Source organism: Aquarana catesbeiana, linkage group LG01 (genome assembly GCF_042186555.1).
Source record: "Aquarana catesbeiana isolate 2022-GZ linkage group LG01, ASM4218655v1, whole genome shotgun sequence".
NCBI lineage: Eukaryota > Metazoa > Chordata > Amphibia > Anura > Ranidae > Aquarana > Aquarana catesbeiana.
This window is the reverse complement of record NC_133324.1, coordinates 17,728,781-17,748,410: the sequence shown is the minus strand read 5'-3', so window position 1 is coordinate 17,748,410 and position 19,630 is coordinate 17,728,781. Positions and strand designations below refer to the sequence as shown.

The 19,630-nt window shown below is 43.8% G+C and overlaps 1 protein-coding gene across 1 annotated transcript; it reads left to right on the top strand.

Moving 5' to 3' along the window:
• Positions 1 to 11,698: 11,698 nt before the first annotated feature.
• On the top strand, positions 11,699 to 19,299 carry LOC141130342 (probable N-acetyltransferase camello). Its single transcript, XM_073618129.1, has 2 exons — positions 11,699 to 11,841; positions 16,426 to 19,299. Exon 2 carries the CDS (start codon positions 16,454 to 16,456, stop codon positions 17,111 to 17,113), a length of 660 nt encoding a protein of 219 aa, XP_073474230.1. The 5' UTR covers positions 11,699 to 11,841; positions 16,426 to 16,453; the 3' UTR covers positions 17,114 to 19,299.
• The last annotated feature ends 331 nt before the right edge of the window (positions 19,300 to 19,630 follow it).

The following is a 19,630-nucleotide window of genomic DNA, read 5'->3' as shown; positions in this document are numbered from 1 at the left end:
CTCACTGCGGTCGTATGCCCGCTTGTCCACCAATCCCTGGCTGTGCTGGATGGAAGTTCACACTGCTGCATATCCTGCTAGGCTGTCTTCAGTGGTGTAATGCAGGACAAAGTCCCTATACATCGGGACCGTGGGATAAAGTTGAAATGCTGGAAAGTCCCGCCCAATCCGGGACTGTTGGGAGTTATGGCTGTGTAGTAACTCCATTTGCTTCAGTGTGCAGGCAAAAGCATTAACCAGCCAGAAACACTGACAGTGCCAGACAGGAACAGAGGCATTGAGCATTATTGTCAGTGGCAAAACTTTTTGTGTCAGCAAAGTTGAGCTACACCAAGCCAAGTGTCAAAGAGATTAAAGTATACCAATCTATCTGGCAGAGAATTCACCAAAATGCCTATCCCACCACAACCTAACTACTCCTCAAAGTAGATACATTTTCTCTACATCACTTCTCCTTTAAGAACTTCCCGCTAGAAAAGCAACACTTTTATGGGCACTTATTGAGCATTCTTGAAACTTTTTCCATTGCTTCTTACACACAGCAAAAACACGTCATAAATACATCATAAACGCTATAGGAGTGTTAATGAGCATATCTTCATTCTTCATCATCTACAGAAAAGTTAATGAGCCCTAAGAATATGTACTCAGCACAACCATACTCTTAGGACTCATTAACTTTTCTGTAGATTATGAAGATATGCTCATTAACACTCCTATAGCGTTTATGATGTATTTATGATGTGTTTTTGCTGTGTGTAAGAAGCAATGAAGAAGTTTCAAGAATGCTCAATAGGTGCCCATAAAAGTGTTGCTTTTCTAGCGGGAAGTTCTTAAAGGAGAAGTGATGTAGAGGAAATTATCTACTTTGAGGGGTGTTTAGGTTGTGGTGGGATAGGCATTTTGGTGAATTCTCTGCCAGATGGATTGGTATACTTTGATCTCTTTGACACTTGGCTTGGTGCAGTGACAGTGAACAGACACAGTCCGGTTGCAATAAAGCTTGAAACTTGTATTGAGCGGAATGCCAATGTTACACACTCCCTAGCAGGAAAGTGCTGCTCAGGGAAATAACCACACTTCAATGCAGTTAAAGATGTGGCTGAAGATAGGTGCCGACAACTTCTCCCCAGGTGGGGAGGCTCTTTTTCCAGGTTAGCAAGTCCCTAACCTGTCCCTTCTTGTCTGGGGCCTTTCCCTACCGCTAGTCACTTTCCCTAAAAAAAAGGGGTCTCTCTCTCTCTGCACTAGCCACACACAAAAATGCACACCAAAACCCGAGCATGTACTTGTATATCCCATGCTGACCCAAGATAGCTGCCAAGGGTCACAAGGGTAGCCAACTGAAAAGCTGTTCCACTGACCCAGGAAACCATAGAGAAACTATGTTTCCCCATGACTCCCATTCCATTTTGTGGTACCACTCAGGTTAGGCGCCACCTACAATGGACAAAATAGACTGCATCCGCCTATACTCCCCCCTCTTTAACAGATGCAGTCCTCAGCATCGTAACACCATAAAACATAAACAGCAATTCAATAAAACAGGTTAAAGGCAAAATTAGCAAGCACAGTTAAATAACATTATCAGAGAATCTTGCAGGTAGTTGTTCATAAGCCCCATTACCTTGAGGATGGTAGGGAGTAGAGTGGGAGTGATACCACTCAGACGACACAGTTCTGTCACGGATTACAAATTTAGGCCTTGGTCCAAAAGGATTTGCTTTGGACAGCCATAAGGTTGGACAATGTGCTCCCAAAAGAGTTAAGCAGTGGTGGTCTTTGGTACGCACCACTACTGCAAACTTAGTGAAGTGATCAACGAATACCAGTGCGTACTGGTATTGAGTGGGTGCACTGGAGATTGTGAAGAAGTCAGGGAGCCTTATGGATTGTACAGATCTCGTCAAGGATATGTGACTGAGGGACCACGACCTGAAAAATATCCCACTGTTCAGAGGGGATGCGAGCTTGCTGGTAGAGCACTTGGTCCTGAAGTTCTAGCGATCCCATTGTCTCAGGATGGACCAAGCCATGGGGACAGTTTTTGACTCTCTCAGGCAGAGGGAAAGGAAGTGCTGATCCTGTATGAGGTCTGGGTCTTTTTGCTGGATTAGGGCCCATTCCTCTCATCCATAGAGCTCTACTGCTTGACTCCTGGATCAGGGTCCCATCTTTCAATGGCACATGAGGCAGTAGGTACAGGCAAAATGCCTCTATGTCCTCCTGGTTGGAATCCACTTCTTCTCAGGGACACTTCACTGGAAGTCGGGAAAGGGCATGTGCATGCCTGTTGAGTTTTCTGGGTCGGTAGTGTATTTTGATGTTGAATCGTGCTATGCGGGCAGCCCACCTCTGTTCCAAGGCCTGTAGTTTGGTGGTTTTCAGATAGGCCAAGGGATTGTTATCTGTGAAGACCACTATCTCAGCTCCTGTGGGATACTCTGCAAACTTTTCAGTAATGGAGCAGACCAGGGTGAGAAGTTCTAGCTTAAAAGAACCCTAGTTATGCGGATTCTACTTGGTGGGCCACAGGCTGCAACTGGCATAGGCTATCACCCGTTCCTGGCGAACTTGGGAACGAAGTGACGGTAGTATCCTACCAGTTCCAGGAAAGAGCACAGTTCTGTGAGTCTCCGGAGTGAGCCAGCCAAGGAAAATTTGCAGCTCAGCTGAGTCTGGAGACATGCCTCCGGCTTCAACCACAGGCCCCAAATACTGTATTTTCTGTCTCATTTCATGGCACTTACTAGGTTTCAGTTTCAGCCCATACTGTGCCAGTTGTGAGAACATCTGGTCCGGAACGGAACCTGCTAGTAGCCACTAGTCAGGTCAAGGCTGGAAAAGAACTTTGCTTGTCCTAACACCATTATGCACTCTTCTACCCGAGGTAGGTGGTAGGCATCCCTATAGATGCAGACGTTAAGTTTACGATAATACATACAGAACTGTAAATCACCGTCTTTTTTTAGCACCAGGACGACGGGGGCTGCCCAAGGACCCTCTCCAGAATCACTCCACCTTAAAACATGTTATGGAGCAAGTCCAGGATGCCATACTGTAGCTGCCTTCTGGGGAGCACACATGGCTAAACCCTGGTTGGGCCTCGGAAATGCAGTGGAAGGGGACCACGTATAACTCTGCGAGGATGGCGTGTCTTGCAATGGGCAGAGTACCCAGGTTGATGAGTTGGCCCATGTTGACCCCAGATCTCTCATGTGCCCTTAAAATCATCAGATCAAACTGAGATTGCTTTGATCAGATGCTTTCGCAAGCCAGTAATGGCTTGTTTACATTTGGCAAAACCAGCAGTGACAAAATACTTGTTGCTTCCAGTTTTTTAGCCCATAGAGATGATCGGGAATGTTCTGGTACTTGGACATCTCTATGGCAAGCCGGAGGAACCACTGGCTTCAGTCCTAGGCTCCCTGGTGGGTTGGGAGAGCCCAGAAAGACAGGGGAAGGTGTCCAGAGGGGGTAGGACCCCCTCCCACTGCCTGTAAAAGTGGTCAGGATCGATTTTACATTAAACATCATTGCTAGCAGAAAAAAAAAGATACCTGTAGCTACAGGCATCATCCTATAACTACTAAAAGCCAAGAACATCATATGTCCCACGGGTGGGAAGTGGTTAATGGACAAAAAGTACCTGAGTATATAAGAGCATTCTTTTCCTTTTGAGATTTTGTCTATCTGCAGCGCTACATCCTCAATGTTCTTAGGAACTGTTGGCTGTGCCATAGCTGGTGCTTCCACACTTGAGTACCTCACCCTCATTCCCCCCTCTTTTACAGTGTTATGCCCCCTACACACGGTCGGATTTTCCGATGGAAAATGTCCGATCAGAGCGTGTTGTCGGAAATTCCGACCGTGTGTGGGCTCCATCGGACATTTTCCATCGGATTTTCGGACACACAAAGTTGGAGAGCAGGAGATAAAATTTTCCGACAACAAAATCCGTTGTCGGAAATTCCGATCGTGTGTACACAAATCCGACGGACAAAGTGCCACGCATGCTCAGAATAAATAAAGAGATGAAAGCTATTGGCCACTGCCCCGTTTATAGTCCCGACGTACGTGTTTTACGTCACCGCGTTCAGAATGATCGGATTTTCCGACAACTTTGTGTGACCGTGTGTATGCAAGACAAGTTTGAGCCAACATCCGTCAGAAAAAATCCTAGGATTTTGTTGTCGGAATGTCCGAACAAAGTCCGACCGTGTGTACGGGGCAATAGAGTTGTAGGCTGTGTGAAAGATTATATATGGCAATTGGAAGGCCAACCCTTCACCCAATCTTATATAACAGTGCAGAAACATAGGTGAAAGTAAGATACAATACACTTCATCTTCTCATTAAGTGATTAAGTGTCTATTTTTGGAAATTATAGGTTTCTATATACCATAAATCACTTGACAGCAATCTTCACGTGAGTAATAGAAACTACACACCTGCTTACTGTATGCCCTACCTCAACCATAGAGGTCAATGGCTCATTCCACTCAATGGCTATAACCATTGTTATTTTCCATTAGGGCCATTATTTTCAACAACATATGATAATGAGGATTTTCTAATTACAATTGTTATGGCAAATAACCTTAAATAGGACCCACCCCCATGAAGTTACCAATAATATGTGAAAAACTTTACATAAACAAGTATACTTACCTATGTCCATCAGTGGTGGTCGCTGCATACGGGCGCCGGCTCTCTATCTATGCGTCCTTCCCTCTAATCTACATGCAGGGCGCTGCACGAATGAATTCCAATGTTTTTGTTTTTTGAAGCACATGATTAAAACCTAAGACTCTAATTGGCTTCAAAAAGGGTGGGCTTCGGGGGCCCAGAGCACCTACTTGTGTGACAATAGCACAATAATATTCACTATGATCTTCCTGCTTCTCGTCCCAGCCGAACAGGAAGCGGGAGGAACACAATTGGCTGAGAGGAGAAGCGATTGTATTGGCCAGTACTGGGGACGGGGAGGATGTACGGATATCCGGAAGATGGCCTCCATCATCAGCTCTGCATCCGTCGGATGGTCTGTTTGCAGCCCCCAAGGGGGGAGGGGGTTTGGTCGGGTGGATTGTTGGCCACAAGCCCCCCCCCCCAGCTGGAGCCCCAGCCGCCACTGATGTCCAAGTGCCTTTTATTTTCAGCAGTTTTCATTCTGCCTCTGTGCTGCCTGGGCCTTCCTGTGCCGTTTTGAAAATGTATGCCATAATTCTTTCATACTGTGCATGCGCTAAATCAGTGGTTCTCAACCTTCTAGTGCCATGACCCCTTGATACAATTTTCCAAGTTGGGGGGAATCCTTATGCCGCTTACACACGATCGGACTTTCCGCCAACAAAACCGTGGATTTTTTTTGTTGGATGTTGGCTCACTTGTCTTGCTTACACACGGTCACACAAATGTTGGCCCAAAATTCCGAAGGTGAGAACGCGTTGACGTACAAGACGTACGACGAGCCGAGAAAAAGGAAGTTCAATAGCCAGTGTGGCTCCTTCTGCTTGATTCCGAGCACAAGTGAACTTTTGTGCAACGGACTTGTGTACACACGCTCGAACATTCTGACAACAAAGTGAACTTGGCAGAAAGTTTGAAAACCTGCTCTCATACATTTGTGTGTTGAATTTCTGACAGCAAATGTTTGATGGAGCATACACACGGTCGGACTTTTCAACAACAAGCTCACATCCAACATTTCCTGTCGGAAAGTCTAACCGTGTGTACGCGGCATAACAGTCAAATTATTTTCTTAGCGTGGGTTGTCAGCACCCAAGCCAAGACAAGTAATTTGTGCCCTTAACCAACGGACATTTAGCGCTCCCTGAGTACCTTCCACTCGTACAGTATTGAAACCCCTTATGGTACATAACAGTGCTGATGAGGGGTGGGATGGGTGGCATTGCTGGGGGGAGTTCTGATCAGCCAACTTAGGTGCTCTTGATCAAGGTCATCTGCTGATCTGAGAACTGTAGTGGGAACTTTTAATGGCAACTGTAATCACAGGTAATGTTACTCACTGTGTCTCCAGCTCTGTGGTGTCTCGTAGCAGTGACACCTATGCCAAAATCCGGAGATAGGGTCTCCTCCAGCCCCTCCCACTTCATTTTCCTCACCAGTCAGCTGACCTCTAGTCTCTGCCCCCCCATCCGTGCCGTGAACGAATGGGTGGCTGTAAAGAGGCTGAGTGGGCGGCCGTGAGGGCTCCAGAAACAGCCCAGCTAGGCGGCAACAGGCTCCAGGGACAGCCCCATTGGGCGGCCGTGAAAAGGCTGGGAGAGCGGTGCAGGCTTTAGGAACAGCTCAGGATACGGTGACCCCTAGCGAATAGTCATTCGACCCCCAGGTTGAGAACCACTGAGCTAGATGAAGCACATGACATCATGCACCTCATCTTGGGGATTAGCCATTCATTCAGTTTGGGTTCCCTTCACTGGAACTAAGGGGCCAAGCCCAACCCCTGAAAAACAACCCCACATCATAATCCCCCCTCCACCAAATGATTTGGACCAGTGCACAAAGCAAGGTCCATAAAGACACGGATGAGCGAGTTTGGGGTGGAGGAACTTGACTGGCCTGCGCAGAGTCCTGACCTCAACCCGATCGAACACCTTTGGAATGAATTAGAGTGGAGACTGTGAGCCAGGCCTTCTTGTCCAACATCGGTGCCTGACCTCACAAATGCTCTTCTAGAAGAATGGTCAAACATTCCCATAGACACACTCCTAAACCTTGTGGACAGCCTTCCCAGAAGAGTTGAAGCTGTTATAGCTGCAAAGGGTGGGCCAACTCAATATTGGACACTACGGACTAAGACTGGGATGCCATTAAAGTTCATGTGTGTAAAGGCAGGTGTCCCAATACTTTTGGTTATATAGTGTATTTGGAATAGAGTATGTACTTTTTTAACCACTAGATGGGGCTATTGCATGATGTGTATATATAGAGTGATTAGTCTCTGTTTTGTCACTTATTGCAGCATAGAGATTCGTTTTTCATGCAGCGTTTTTTAAGCCGATAGTTTCATCTACATAATGCTTGCCTGGAAAGCCTGTATATAGATGAATATTATGTATATATCTCCGGTATCATGGTGGGGGCCGTCTGCGGCGGTTGCCATGGGAACCGGACTGCATATAAACAGGCAGGTGAGGTGAAGCAGGGATGTGCAGTCAGGGGAGGCAGAACCTCACCTGCCATGAACATAAAAAAAAAAAAAAAAAAAGATCGACTTTGAGGGTCATAGCTCGGCAACCTGGTGTCACAGAGACCCCATTTGGGGGGTAGGTAGCTGAAGTCCTGCCCCGCCACTGGTCAAAATTCGGGGCTCCTACGACCTACAGTTCCAGAGATAGGGGGAGATCCGGGGATCCTTGTGCAGCCTGTCAGAAGCTACATACAGAGCGGCCAGTAAAAAATACAAGCCGGCACACTCTGTTTACAGCGGACTGAGAGGATGAGCTCACAGTGCCTCTCCTCACTTCTTATTAGAGGCACTGAGCTCAATGGACAGCTTGGAGTCTTGGACCAATGGCAGCTGATCATGTGATGTAAACAGAGGATTGGTAATCAGTTTTTGTTTCTTCTCACGCTGACAGCGTGAGGAGAAAAAAAGCCAATCACCGGCTTCTGTTTGCAGAGACATTGGTCCGAAGAGGAACGGCATGTTATGTGCCCACCAGTACCGCCTGCCAGTGCCACAAATCAGTGCCAAAAATCAGTGCCCACCAATCAGTGCCCACGTTACTTAAGTGCCAGCAATCAGTTCCACCTATCAGTGCCCACAAGTGCCACCTATCATTGCCCACCAGTGGTGCCAATCAGTACCTCATCAGTACCACCTAGCAGTGCAGCCTATCAGTGTCACCTACTGGTGCCAATCAGTGTCCATCACTGCCACCCATCAGTGCCCATCAGTGCCATCTATCAGTGCTGCCCATCATTGCCACCTCTCAGTGCCCACCAATGCCACCTATCAGTGCCCACCCGTGCCACATTATCAGTGCCCACCAGTGCCACCTCTCAGTGCCCACCAGTGCCACCTCTCAGTGCCCATCAGTGCAGCCTATCAGACAAAAAATAAAAAACCACAGAGGTGATCAAATACCACCAAAAGAAAGCTCTATTTGTGTGAAAAAAAATGATAAAAATGTTATTTGGGTACAGTGTTGCATGACTGAGTAATTGCCATTCAAAGAGTGAGAGCACTGACAGCTAAAAATTGGTCTTGGCAGGAGGGGGGTTTAGGTGGCCGGTAAGCAAGTGGTCTAAAAATTCCTAAATAAATGGGAGTGAGGAAAGTCCAGACACTCAGGGCTGACACATATCACAAGCATGCGGGCTGCCATACCATCCGCAGCACGCATAGATCCCAGATCCCTCCATAAAGAGGACCTGTCACTGCCTATTACTGTCTCAAGGGATGTTTACATTCCTTCTGACAGCAATAAAAGTGATCAGAATTTTTTGTTTTTAAAGGGGCAGTGTAAAAATAAAAAAAATGAAATAAAATAAATAATAAAAAAAAAATAAAAATTGAAAGCGCCATATCCCTCCGTATGTTAACTGTGTTCAAACCACACATGTCATGTATCACCGTGATCGTTAGAGCGAGAGCAATAATTCTAGCCCTAGACCTCCTCTAAACTGGTAACCTATAGAAATTTTTAAAGCGTCGCGTATGGTGTGAGCGTACGAGTGTGAGCAATTTTAAAGCATAATAGAGCGGGGGGGGGGGGGGGGCTGTGTAATATGCAGGGTGGGCTGTGTGATGTGCAGGGAGGCAATGTGATGTAAAGGGGTCCAGAGGTACGGGGGCTGTGTAATGTAAAACGGTCCAGAAGTGCGGGGGCTGTGTAATGTAAAGGGGTCCAGAAGTGTGGGGGCTGTGTAATGTAAAGGAGTCCAGAGGTGTAGGTCTGTGTAATGTAAAGGGGTCCAGAAGTGTGGGGGCTGTGTAATGTAAAGGGGTCCAGAGGTGCAGGGCTGTGTAATGTAAAGGGTTTCAGAGGTGTGGGGCTGTGTAATGTAAAGGGGTCCAGAGGTGCCAGGCTGTGTAATGTAAAGGGGTCCAGAGGTGCGGGGCTGTGTAATGTAAAGGGGTCCAGATGTGCGGGCTGTGTAATATAAAGGGGTCCAGAGGTGCGGGGCTGTTTAATGTAAAGAGGTCCAGAGGTGAGGGGCTGTGTAATGTAAAGGGGTCCAAAAGTGCAGGGGCTGTGTAATGTAAAGGGGTCCAGAAGTGTGGGCTGTGAATTGTAAAGGGGTCCAGAGGTACAGGGGCTGTTTAATGTAAGGGGGTCCAGAAATGCAGGGGCTGTGTAATGTAAAGGGGTCCAGAATTGCAGGGGCTGTGTAATGTAAAGGGGTCCAGATTATTATCTTAATTTATTAACAGGTGAATGCGGCCCTCCATGCATTCACATACATTGAATCCGGTCCCTAAGTGGAAAAAGGTTACTCACCCCTGGACTAGATAGATGTCTCCCTAAGGATAAAATAGAGAAAGATTGAGTAATAGATAATGAATAGATGAATAGATAGAAAGACAGATCAATAAAGGTCTCCCGAAGGATAAAATATAGAAAGGGATGGATAGATAGATAGACAGTCTGTCCATAGCTTTACCAAAGCAGTCCCCCTATAGCAGTGATGGTGAACCTTGGCACCTCAGATGTTTTGAAACTACATTTCCCATGATGTTCATGCACTCTGCAGTGTAGTTGAGCATCATGGGAAATGTAGTTCCAAAACATCTGGGGTGCCAAGGTTCCCCATCACTGCCCTATAGCATTGCTATATTACCTGTTGATCCTGCCAGTAAATGTGTTATTTTTCCACTTCCTGTAATAGGGTGACAACACTTTTTGTTCTGCGGTAAAATTGCACATCAGAGTTGTCACCCTGTGACCAGGGTAGTCTTAGATGAACATATTCCTATAAATGGACTTCAAGCAAGAGACACGCAAATGAATGCCCAACTCCAGCTATGTTTTTTAGATGAACTCTGTGAATGAGACAAAAGCCGGAGATTTACAGAATCTGGTGTAGCAAGCTCTGCATGGCAGCCAATCCGCTTCTAGCTTCAGCTTATTCAATGAAGCTTTGACAATAAAACCTGGAAGCTGATTGGTTTCCTTGCAGAGCTGCACTGGATTTTGCACTCTCCAGTTTTAGTAAATCCCCCCAAAAAATATACAGTACCTTTGTAGTGTCCCGCTTCCCCCCCGCACTGCAAGAGTGGTGAGTTAGTGTAGGGGTGTATGACTTATCTTATTCCTGGCTCTGGCAGGGTCCCTCAATCCATGTGATCGGTCCCCCCGCTGTGTACTCTTTGGAGAAAAATATGCAGGCATTAACCACTTCTGGGCCACCCACCGCCGTTATACGGCGGTACTTTGAAGAGGAGTATCGTTGTTTTGGCAGCAGCTAGCTGCCATAACCCTGGTATCTTCTTCTTCAGCGGGCGGTCCACTTCCAGATAAAAGTGGTCTCTGTGGCAGATTTGCCGCAAGATCACTTTTATCACCGGCGGGAGAGGACCCCCCTCCCGCCGCGCTACGGTGCCCTCCGTCGCTTACCGGAGCCGCGGGCAGCGGCGGAGGCGATCGGACGTTGTCCCTTGTGTGACATGGAGATGTGTGAGGGGGAAGATGTCCTCCACCCGTCTCCATATCATTGCAGGGCGGAAGCGACGTCAAAACCTCACTTCCGCCCATAGTTCTTAAAGGGACATTTTTTTTTTTGTATTTTTTTAAATGACAAAAAAATAAATATTTTTTTTTTATTGCATTTTAGTGTAAATATGAGATGTGAGGTCTTTTTGACCCCGGATCTCATATTTAAGAGGTCCTGTCATGCTTTTTTTCTATTACAAGGGATGTTTACATTCCTTGTAATAGGAATAAAAGTGACATTTTTTTTTTTAAAGAACAGTGTAAAAATAAAAAGGTAAAATAAATAAGAAAAAAAAATATTTAAAAAATTTAAATGCGCCCCGTCCTGACGAGCTCGCATGCAGAAGTGCACACGTACGCGAGTAGCGCCCGCATATGAAAACGGTGTTCAAACCACACATGTGAGGTATTGCTGCGATCGGTAGAGCGAGAGCAATAATTCTAGCCCTAGACCTCCTCTGTAACTCAAAACATGCAACCTGTAGAATTCTTTAAACGTCGCCTAAGAGTAAAAGTTTGACGCCATTCCAAGAACGGGCGCAATTTTGAGGCGTGACATGTTGGGTATCAATTTACTCGGCATAACATTATCTTTCACAATCTAAAAAAAAATTGGGATAACTATACTGTTGTCTTATTTTTTAATTAAAAAAAGTGATTTTTTTTCCAAAAAAAGTGCGCTTGTAAGACCGCTGCGCAAATACGGTGTAACAGAAAGTATTGCAACTACCGCCATTTTATTCTCTAGGGTGTTAGAAAAAAAAAATGTATAATGTTTGGGGGTTCTAAGTAATTTTCTAGCAAAAAAAAAAAACCTGTTTTTAACTTGTAAACAACAAATCTCAGAAAGCGGCTCGGTCCTTAAGTGGTTAATGAAAGCTTTCCCTTCTATTTCCGTCCTGATCATATATGTGACCAGCACTGATCACCACTCTTCCCCCCTCCCATGTCAGGGACAGGCAGTGTCTGTATACAGCTTTATATGGCACAGCTGGTGTGTAGGGGAAGGGTGAGCGAAGAATGTCCCCCCTCCCATAGGAGAGAATGTCACATGGCGGAGGATTGTGGGTAGAAGACACACAGCATTCTGGGAGACACAGGCTCAGTATGATCTAGGAGGAGAAGAGACTGTAACTGGTAGACGCTGATAGAGGTACAATGTTTTTATTATACCCTGTATTATATATTATTATGATTATTGCATCCTGTGCATCGTATGTTCCCAACACCGGAGACTGAATCTGTTACATTGTATACTTATTATTATATCCTGTACTATATATTATTATATGATGATTGCATCCAAACACTGGAGACTGAATCTGTTACATTGTATACTTATTATTATATCCTGTACTATATATTATTATATGATGATTGCATCCAAACACTGGAGACTGAATCTGTTACATTGTATACTTATTATTATATCCCATATTATTTAATATATGATTACTGCACCCCCTGTTTTGTATATTCCAAACACAAGAGACAGTAATCTGTCATGTTGTAAAAATATTATTATATCTGTACTATACATATATTTTTTTCTTCCTTTTTTAGAAAAAAAAAAATCCTGTACTATATATTATTACAACATCCCATGTCTGTAACAGTTATGATATATAGTGCAGGATATAATAACAATTTTACAACGTAACAATGCAGTCTCTATTGTTTGGAATGTACAAGACATGGGATGTTGTTATAATATACAGGATATATTATTTATATATATATAATATATATATATATAATGCTTAGGGGTTCTAAGTAATTTTCTAGCAACAAAAGAAAAAAAACAAAAAAAAAAAACAGATTTTAACTTGTAAACAACAAATCTCAAAAAAAAACCTTGGTCCTTAAGTGGTTAATAAATTCTAATTTATAATACACACACACGTATGCACACGCGTATGTGTGTGTGTATATATATTTATATTATAAATTAGAATTTATTAACCACTTAAGGACCAAGGTTTTTTTTTTAGATTTGTTGTTTACAAGTTAAAATAAGTTTTTTTTTTTTTTTCTATAAAATTACTTAGAACCCCCCCAAACATTCTATCTATCTATCTATCTATCTATCTATCTATCTATCTATCTATCTATCTATCTATCTATCTATCTATCTATCTATCTATCTATCTATCTATCTATCTATCTATATATCTATCTCGATTTTTTTACATTTTTTAGTTTTTTCAGACACTCTCGAGAATAAAATGGCGGTTGTTGCGATACTTTGTCACACTGTATTTGCGCAGCGGTCTTACAAGCGCATTTTTTTGGGGGGAAAAAAATACACTTTTTTTAAATTAAAAAATAAGACAACAATAAAGTTAGCCCAATTTTTTTTTCTATATTGTGAAAGATAAATCGTACACCGAGTAAATTGATACTCAACATGTCACACTTCAAAATTGCACCCGCTCATGGAATGGCGACAAACTTTGGCACTTAAAAATCTCCATTGGCGACATTTAAAAATTTCTACAGGTTTTATCAGTTTTAAGTTACAGACGAGGTCTAGGGCTAGAATTATTGCTCTCACTCTACTGATCGCATGTGTGGTTTGAACAGCGCTTTCATATGTGGCGCGACTTACATATGCGTTCGCTTGTGCGCGCGAGCTCGGCAGGACGGGGCGCTTTAAAATGGTTATTTTTCTTATTTATTTTACTTTTTATTTTTAAGTTTTACACTGTTCTTTTTAAAAAACAAAAAAAAAAAAATGTTTGGGTCACTTTTATTCCTATTACAAGGAATATAAACATCCCTTGTAATAGAAAAAAAGCATGACAGGTCCTCTTTAATTTGAGATTTGGGGTCAAAAAGACCTCAGATATCACATTTAGACTTAAATGCAATAAAAAAATAAATAAAAACCTTTTTTTTTTTCAATAAAAAAAATTTCCCCTTTTAACCACTTCAGCCCTGGAAGATTTGGCTGCTGAATGACCATTTTTTGCGATTCGGCACTGTGTCGCTTTAATTGACAATTGCGCGGTCATGCGACGTTGTACCCAAACAGAATTGACTTCCTTTTTTCCCCCACAAATTGAGCTTTCTTTTGGTGGTATTTGATCACCTCTGCGGTTTTTATTTTTTGCGCTATAAACAAAAAAGAGTGACAATTTTGTAAAAAAAACAACATCTTTTACTTTTTTGCTATAATAAATATCCCCATTTTGAAAAATAAACAAATTTCTTCATCAGTTTAGGCCGATATGTATTCTTTTACATATTTTTGGTAAAAAAAAAAATCGCAATAAGCGTATATTGATTGATTGGTTTGCGCAAAAGTTATAGCGTCTACAAAATAGGGGATAGTTTTATGGACTTTTTATTATTACCATTTTTTTTTTTTACTAGTAATGGCGGTGAACAGCGATTTTTAGCGGGACTGCGAAATTGCGGCGGACACATCGAACACATTTGACACTTTTTTTGGGACCATTGTCATTTATACAGCGATCAGAGCTAAAAATAGCCACTGATTAATGTATAAATGTCACTGGTAGGGAAGGGGTTAACACTAGGGGGGGCGATCAAGGGGTTAAGTGTGTCCTAGGGAGTGATTCTAACTGTGAGGGGAGGGGACTGCCTGGAGGAGGAGACCGACTGGTGTTCGTAATCAGTATGAACAGCAGATCTGTCTCCTCTCTCCTGACAGAATGGGATTGCAGTTGAGGCTTTACAGTTACTATTTTTAGCGCTAAAGCGCCTGAAAAACGCCTCCAGTGTGAAAGGGGTCTTTAGGCTCCATTCAGACCAATGCGTTTTTTTTTCATGCTTTTTGCAGAAATTCAGGACATTTTTTTTTTTTTTAAACATGGATTCCTATGGAACACGTTCACATATTAATGCGTTTTTGGAAAGGGTCAGGGACTTTTTCAAGTGCGAAAAGGTGTTTTGTTTTTTTTTGTTTTTTTTTGGTTCAATAGATTTCAATGGAAAAGCTGCAGAAAAGAATATGGTGCATTTTTACTGCAATTTTTTTGCCGCGATTTGCGTTTTGTGTTTTTAAATCTGCCCAACAGCAAGTTTTCTAAAAATAATTTTTGGTCACTTTTATTCCCATTACAAGAAATGTAAACATCCCTTGTAATAGAAAAAAGTATGACAGGACCTATTACAGTATATGTGAGATCCGGGGTCAAAAAGACCTTTACATCATATTTACACTTATGTCACCAGCATACCAAGAAAATATAAGGGTCCAAAGCAGTGGGAGAACTATCAGGGTTGCAAAGGTTGTCTTGCCACCGGGCCCTGGTGTTCTGCCACTGTGCCCCTGCTATTGACCGCTCTGGTCTGGCATCTCTTGGAATTTACAGGCTGGTCCTCCTGTCCTAAGGACGGGAGAAATCAGTCTATTTTTTCAGTAACTGAGAGTCCTGGTGGAGTCCTTCCTGCAACTCGCTCTTCTCCCTGCCAATGAGGATGCAGGGGAAGGAGCAGATCGGGCGGCCATGGTCATGTGAGCGCTCGCATTATGCAGTGTCAGCGAGCAGAGGGAGGGGGGAGGAATCACCCGCAGGAGCTGACTGGGGACGCTCTCCCTCTTAGCCTTTTTGTAAAAAAAAATTTTTTTTTTGTTAATTGGGGGGGGGGACATGGTGGCAGGGCACAGCATAATGTTGGGGGGGTCAGGGTCCCCTCTGCCCCCCCCCCCCCCCAGGGACGCCATTGATGTCTACCTGTTACCTGACCATCCAGAAGATCTGAAAAAAAAATGATTGTAAAAAAAATACCTGATGGGGGTGGGTCTCCGGGGAAGGAAGGGGAGAATCCTGTACTGAGAGATACATCGATAATGTTGGGTTTGCTCCGAATCAGAAAGGAAGCTGTCATCCCCAGTCAATGACATTGACCTAAGATAGCCATGTGGCCATATCAGGTCAATGATTTCACAAGCATCCCCATTCTTGTGCATGTGCAGCTACGGGAAGGGGAATACCCTGGCCACATTTGATTGGGCGGTAATGGGCTGAAGTGACCTCTTCCTTGTTGGTTTGTTCCAAATTGGACCAAACCTGTCCTTGCTGACCCCCTTCTGAAAATGGCCATCTCGATGCTCAATCCATTTTTTGAAATTGTGGACCCTGGTGGTAGATCAGGGTTAGCAGAGTAAGGCCTAGTTGACACTAGTGTGACTTCTAATGTGACTAGAGCCTCAGAGTCGCATGGCAATGGAAATCACATTGTTTTTAATGGTGCCCATTTACTCAAATGCGACTCAGAACTGTGCGATTTTGGAAAAGGTTCCTGTGCTACTTTGGTGTGATTTACAGTGCGACTTGGCCTCATAGAATATGCAAAGTCATGTCAAAGTTGCACCACATAATCGCAATGTAAGTCACATCGCAGTAGTGTGAACCAAGCCTAAAGTTAGAATTTCTAATACAGTATGCATACGTGTTCAAGATTAATTTTTTTTACTTATTTATTTAATTTTAGGACTTAAACCCAATTAAATAATCTTGTATGACAAGCAACAAAAAGGTGAAAAAAATTAGTGCTTTATATTCTTTTTTTCTTTTCCTTTTTTAGAAAAAAAATTTAAAGAAAGAAGTACACAAAAATAATTTTTACTCCGCAAGTTTTAACTTTGATATAAAGTCGGCATATTATTCTTTGATTTGATATTCAAAAGTCAGTATGTAAATATGCAGGTAAACTTTTTTTAATGGTACGATATTCTTCTAATTGTATAATTTTTATCTCTCTGCAGGATCAGCTGTGTTGGGCGTTGAGGGGCCATGGCCGAATTCACAATCCGAGTGTATAAGAACAAAGACTACAATGTGGTCCGGATGTTGTTTGCCGAGGGGATGCTGGAGCACTTTCCGGCCACCTGTGCCCACTTGTTGAAGCTCCCCCGGTCCCAGTTTATCCTCTTCATCTCCTTCATCAGCCTCCTTTTAGTCTCCAAGTCCTACTTGCTCTCTCTCATCAGCCTGGCTGTTGTGTTCATGGGCGGTCGCCGTCTACTGACCAAAGAGTTCCACCAGTACATAAACCAGTGTCAACGAGAGGACTTGCTGGACATTGAGGAGTCTTACATGGCCAGCAACAACTCCTGCTTCTGGGTGGCAGAGTCCGACGGCCGAGTTGTTGGGATGGTCGGCGCCCAGTCAGCCCCTCGTTCTAGTGAAGTGATGCTGCTCAAGCGTCTGTCGGTGGCCAAAGACCAGAGGCACAAAGGCATTGCCAAAGCCCTGTGCGTAAAGGTCATTGACTTTGCTCGCCAACGGGGGTACCAAAAGGTGACACTGGAGACCTCTATGGTACAACTTGCTGCTCACAAATTATACGAAACAATGGGATTTCAGAAGACCGACGACAAGGTCTTCCCATCACTGTTTGGAAGATTTTCAAACTTCTCCATCCTGACTTTTGAATATCAAATCAAAGAATAATATGCCAAGATGAAGACGAATAGAGGACTGCCTGCTCTTGGAGTATTTATTTAGCACTATTAAGGTTATTTTTACAAAAAAAAAAGAAGGAATGAGCATGAGAAATCAATTATAAAAATGTATTTTGGAACCATTTGAAGTTTTCTAAAACTTTTATCACTGTAGACAATAAATGATTGCTGCTTGTTTTGTGCTACTGTGAAACATGTTTGTAGGCCAGGATTTATGTGTTTCTAAAACGATATGAGTTGTGGATAGAGCGTGGAAGAGATAGAACCCTTGGAGCAGAGGCTTAACTAGAACCTTTAGCCCTGATGCAACAAGCCATAAAACGATTGTGGATAGAGTGTGGAAGTGATAGAACCGTGGGAGCTGAGGCGTAACTAGAACCTTTAGCCCTGATGCAAGAAGCCGTGAAAGGTCCCCTTTTCCATCAGTCTCGGGGCCCTTCCCTCTGAGCTCGGGGCCCTTCCCTCTGAGCCCAGGGGCCTTCCCTCTGTTACTGTGAAACATGTCTGTAGGCCAGGATTTAGGTGTATCTAAAACGATATGAGTTGCGGATAGAGTGTGGAAGTGATAGAACCTTGGGAGCAGAGGCGTAACTAGAACTTTTAGGGCCCGATGCAAGAAACCATGAAAGATCCCCCTTTTCATTAGTCCTGGGGCCCTTCCCCCTGAGCCCGTGGGCCTTTTCCTCTGAGCCCGTGGGCCTTTTCCTCTGAGCCCGTGGGCCCTTTCCTCTGAGCCCGTGGGCCCTTTCCTCTGTTACTGTGAAACATGTCTGTAAGCCAAGATTTAGGTGTATCTAAAACGATATGAATTGAGGATAGAGTGTGGAAGTGGTAGAACCTTGGGAGCAGAGGCATCACTAGAACTTTTAGGGCCCGATGCAAAAACCATGAAAGATTCCCTTTTCATCAGTCCTGGGGCCCTTCCCCCTGAGCCCGGGGCCCTTTCCTCTGAGCCCATGGCCCTTTCCTCTGAGCCCATGGCCCTTTCCTCTGAGCCCATGGGCCCTTTCCTCTGAGCCCATGGGCCCTTTCCTCTGAGCCCGGGGCCCTTTCCTTTGAGCCTGGGGCCCTTTCCTATGAAGTATAAACAGAAAAGTCAGTGCTACTACCCATACACCGTAGAATAATGTAGAAAAAATGATACGCACTCCAGTTGTTGCTCTTAAAATTTCTTCAATTTATTGAATAGCCACAGTGAACAAACGCAGATTAAGTCAGTTGACGCGTTTCAGCCTATAAGGTCTTAGTCATAACCCATTAAGAGCAACAACCGGAGTGCGGATCATTTTTTCTACATTGCCCTTTCCTCTTAGCCTGGGGCCCTTTCCTCTGAGCCCGGGGTCCTTTACTCCAGTTGTGGTGCCCTTTATTAATGTCCCGCAGTAGGACCCTTTCACATTTTCTGCAGAAGGCCCCCTTCCTGCCTTCTTGGGACCCCCACACGGTGGATGAACACCAGGGCCCGGTTGCAAGTGCAACCTTTGCGACCCTGTTAGTTCTGCCACTGCCTGGGGAATTCACCCTCTCTATTCTATTCTGGTGATCATTGATAGAGGGACAAAATGTAATGGGATATCCAAAATTTTACAGTGGTCAATGAAAAACAAGATACAAGGGGTTACCTTCTTTGTCTTCACTTTGGGGAAATTTTGCATTTCTTTACTATTGGGTCTCTAGGACAGGAAGTGAAAAGAATCTCCCCAATAGGAAATAAACAATTGAATCTGCCAGTGATTATAACAATTCCCTACTCTATCCACAAAGAATAGATTTTGGCTTTAGAGGCACGTTAAAAGTGAAATTTAATCTGCCTATATGGTTAGATGGTGCCAGACTTCCCCCATGAAGGGGAGGAGTTCCTGACAAAGGGGAGGAGTTCCTAAATTGTGTCAGCCTCGCCTTCCCTATATACTTCGTCCGGGGGTGTACAGCATGGGGATCCCCGACCTCGCTGTGTATGCTGGCAGTATACGCCGGATCCATTTCTTTCATTTTTTTGATCTTTTTTGTTCTGTTTCCATTCTCAGTCCTGGTTTCACCTTTATTGTCCTTATTATCACTTCTGAGATTTTCCCAGCCATTCCCTGGTGAGATTTATCTACTCCTCTATATGTCATTATTTTATATGTCCATTTTATTTAAATGTAATAAATCCTTTGCCATTGATTCCATAAAGATGTCTGTGTGCTGGTATTTGTGGGTTTGTTTTTCTCGTACAAATAGAGGGGGGTCTCAGCTGTGAGTGAGTGATATGATGAAAACCTGAACCCTACAGAAAGTGGTTGTTTTCTTCCCTTGGCTGCCCCAGACTTGAGCTTTATCCATATGCATGCAGGGCAATGGTTTCATTTTTTGCACCCGTTAGAATCTGCATTTCTAGAAATAAATGTAAATCCCCTAATAAGTATTTATTTTCTGAAAGAGGAGACCCTGGAGAATAGACATGTGCACTACCGAAAAATTTGTTAATTTTTTTCTTTTTCTTTTTTTCGTTTTTTGGGTCATT

Bases quoted from the DNA above. Each gene is read 5' to 3' on its own strand.
- LOC141130342 (XM_073618129.1), top strand. From the start codon at position 16,454: ATGGCCGAATTCACAATCCGAGTGTATAAGAACAAAGACTACAATGTG.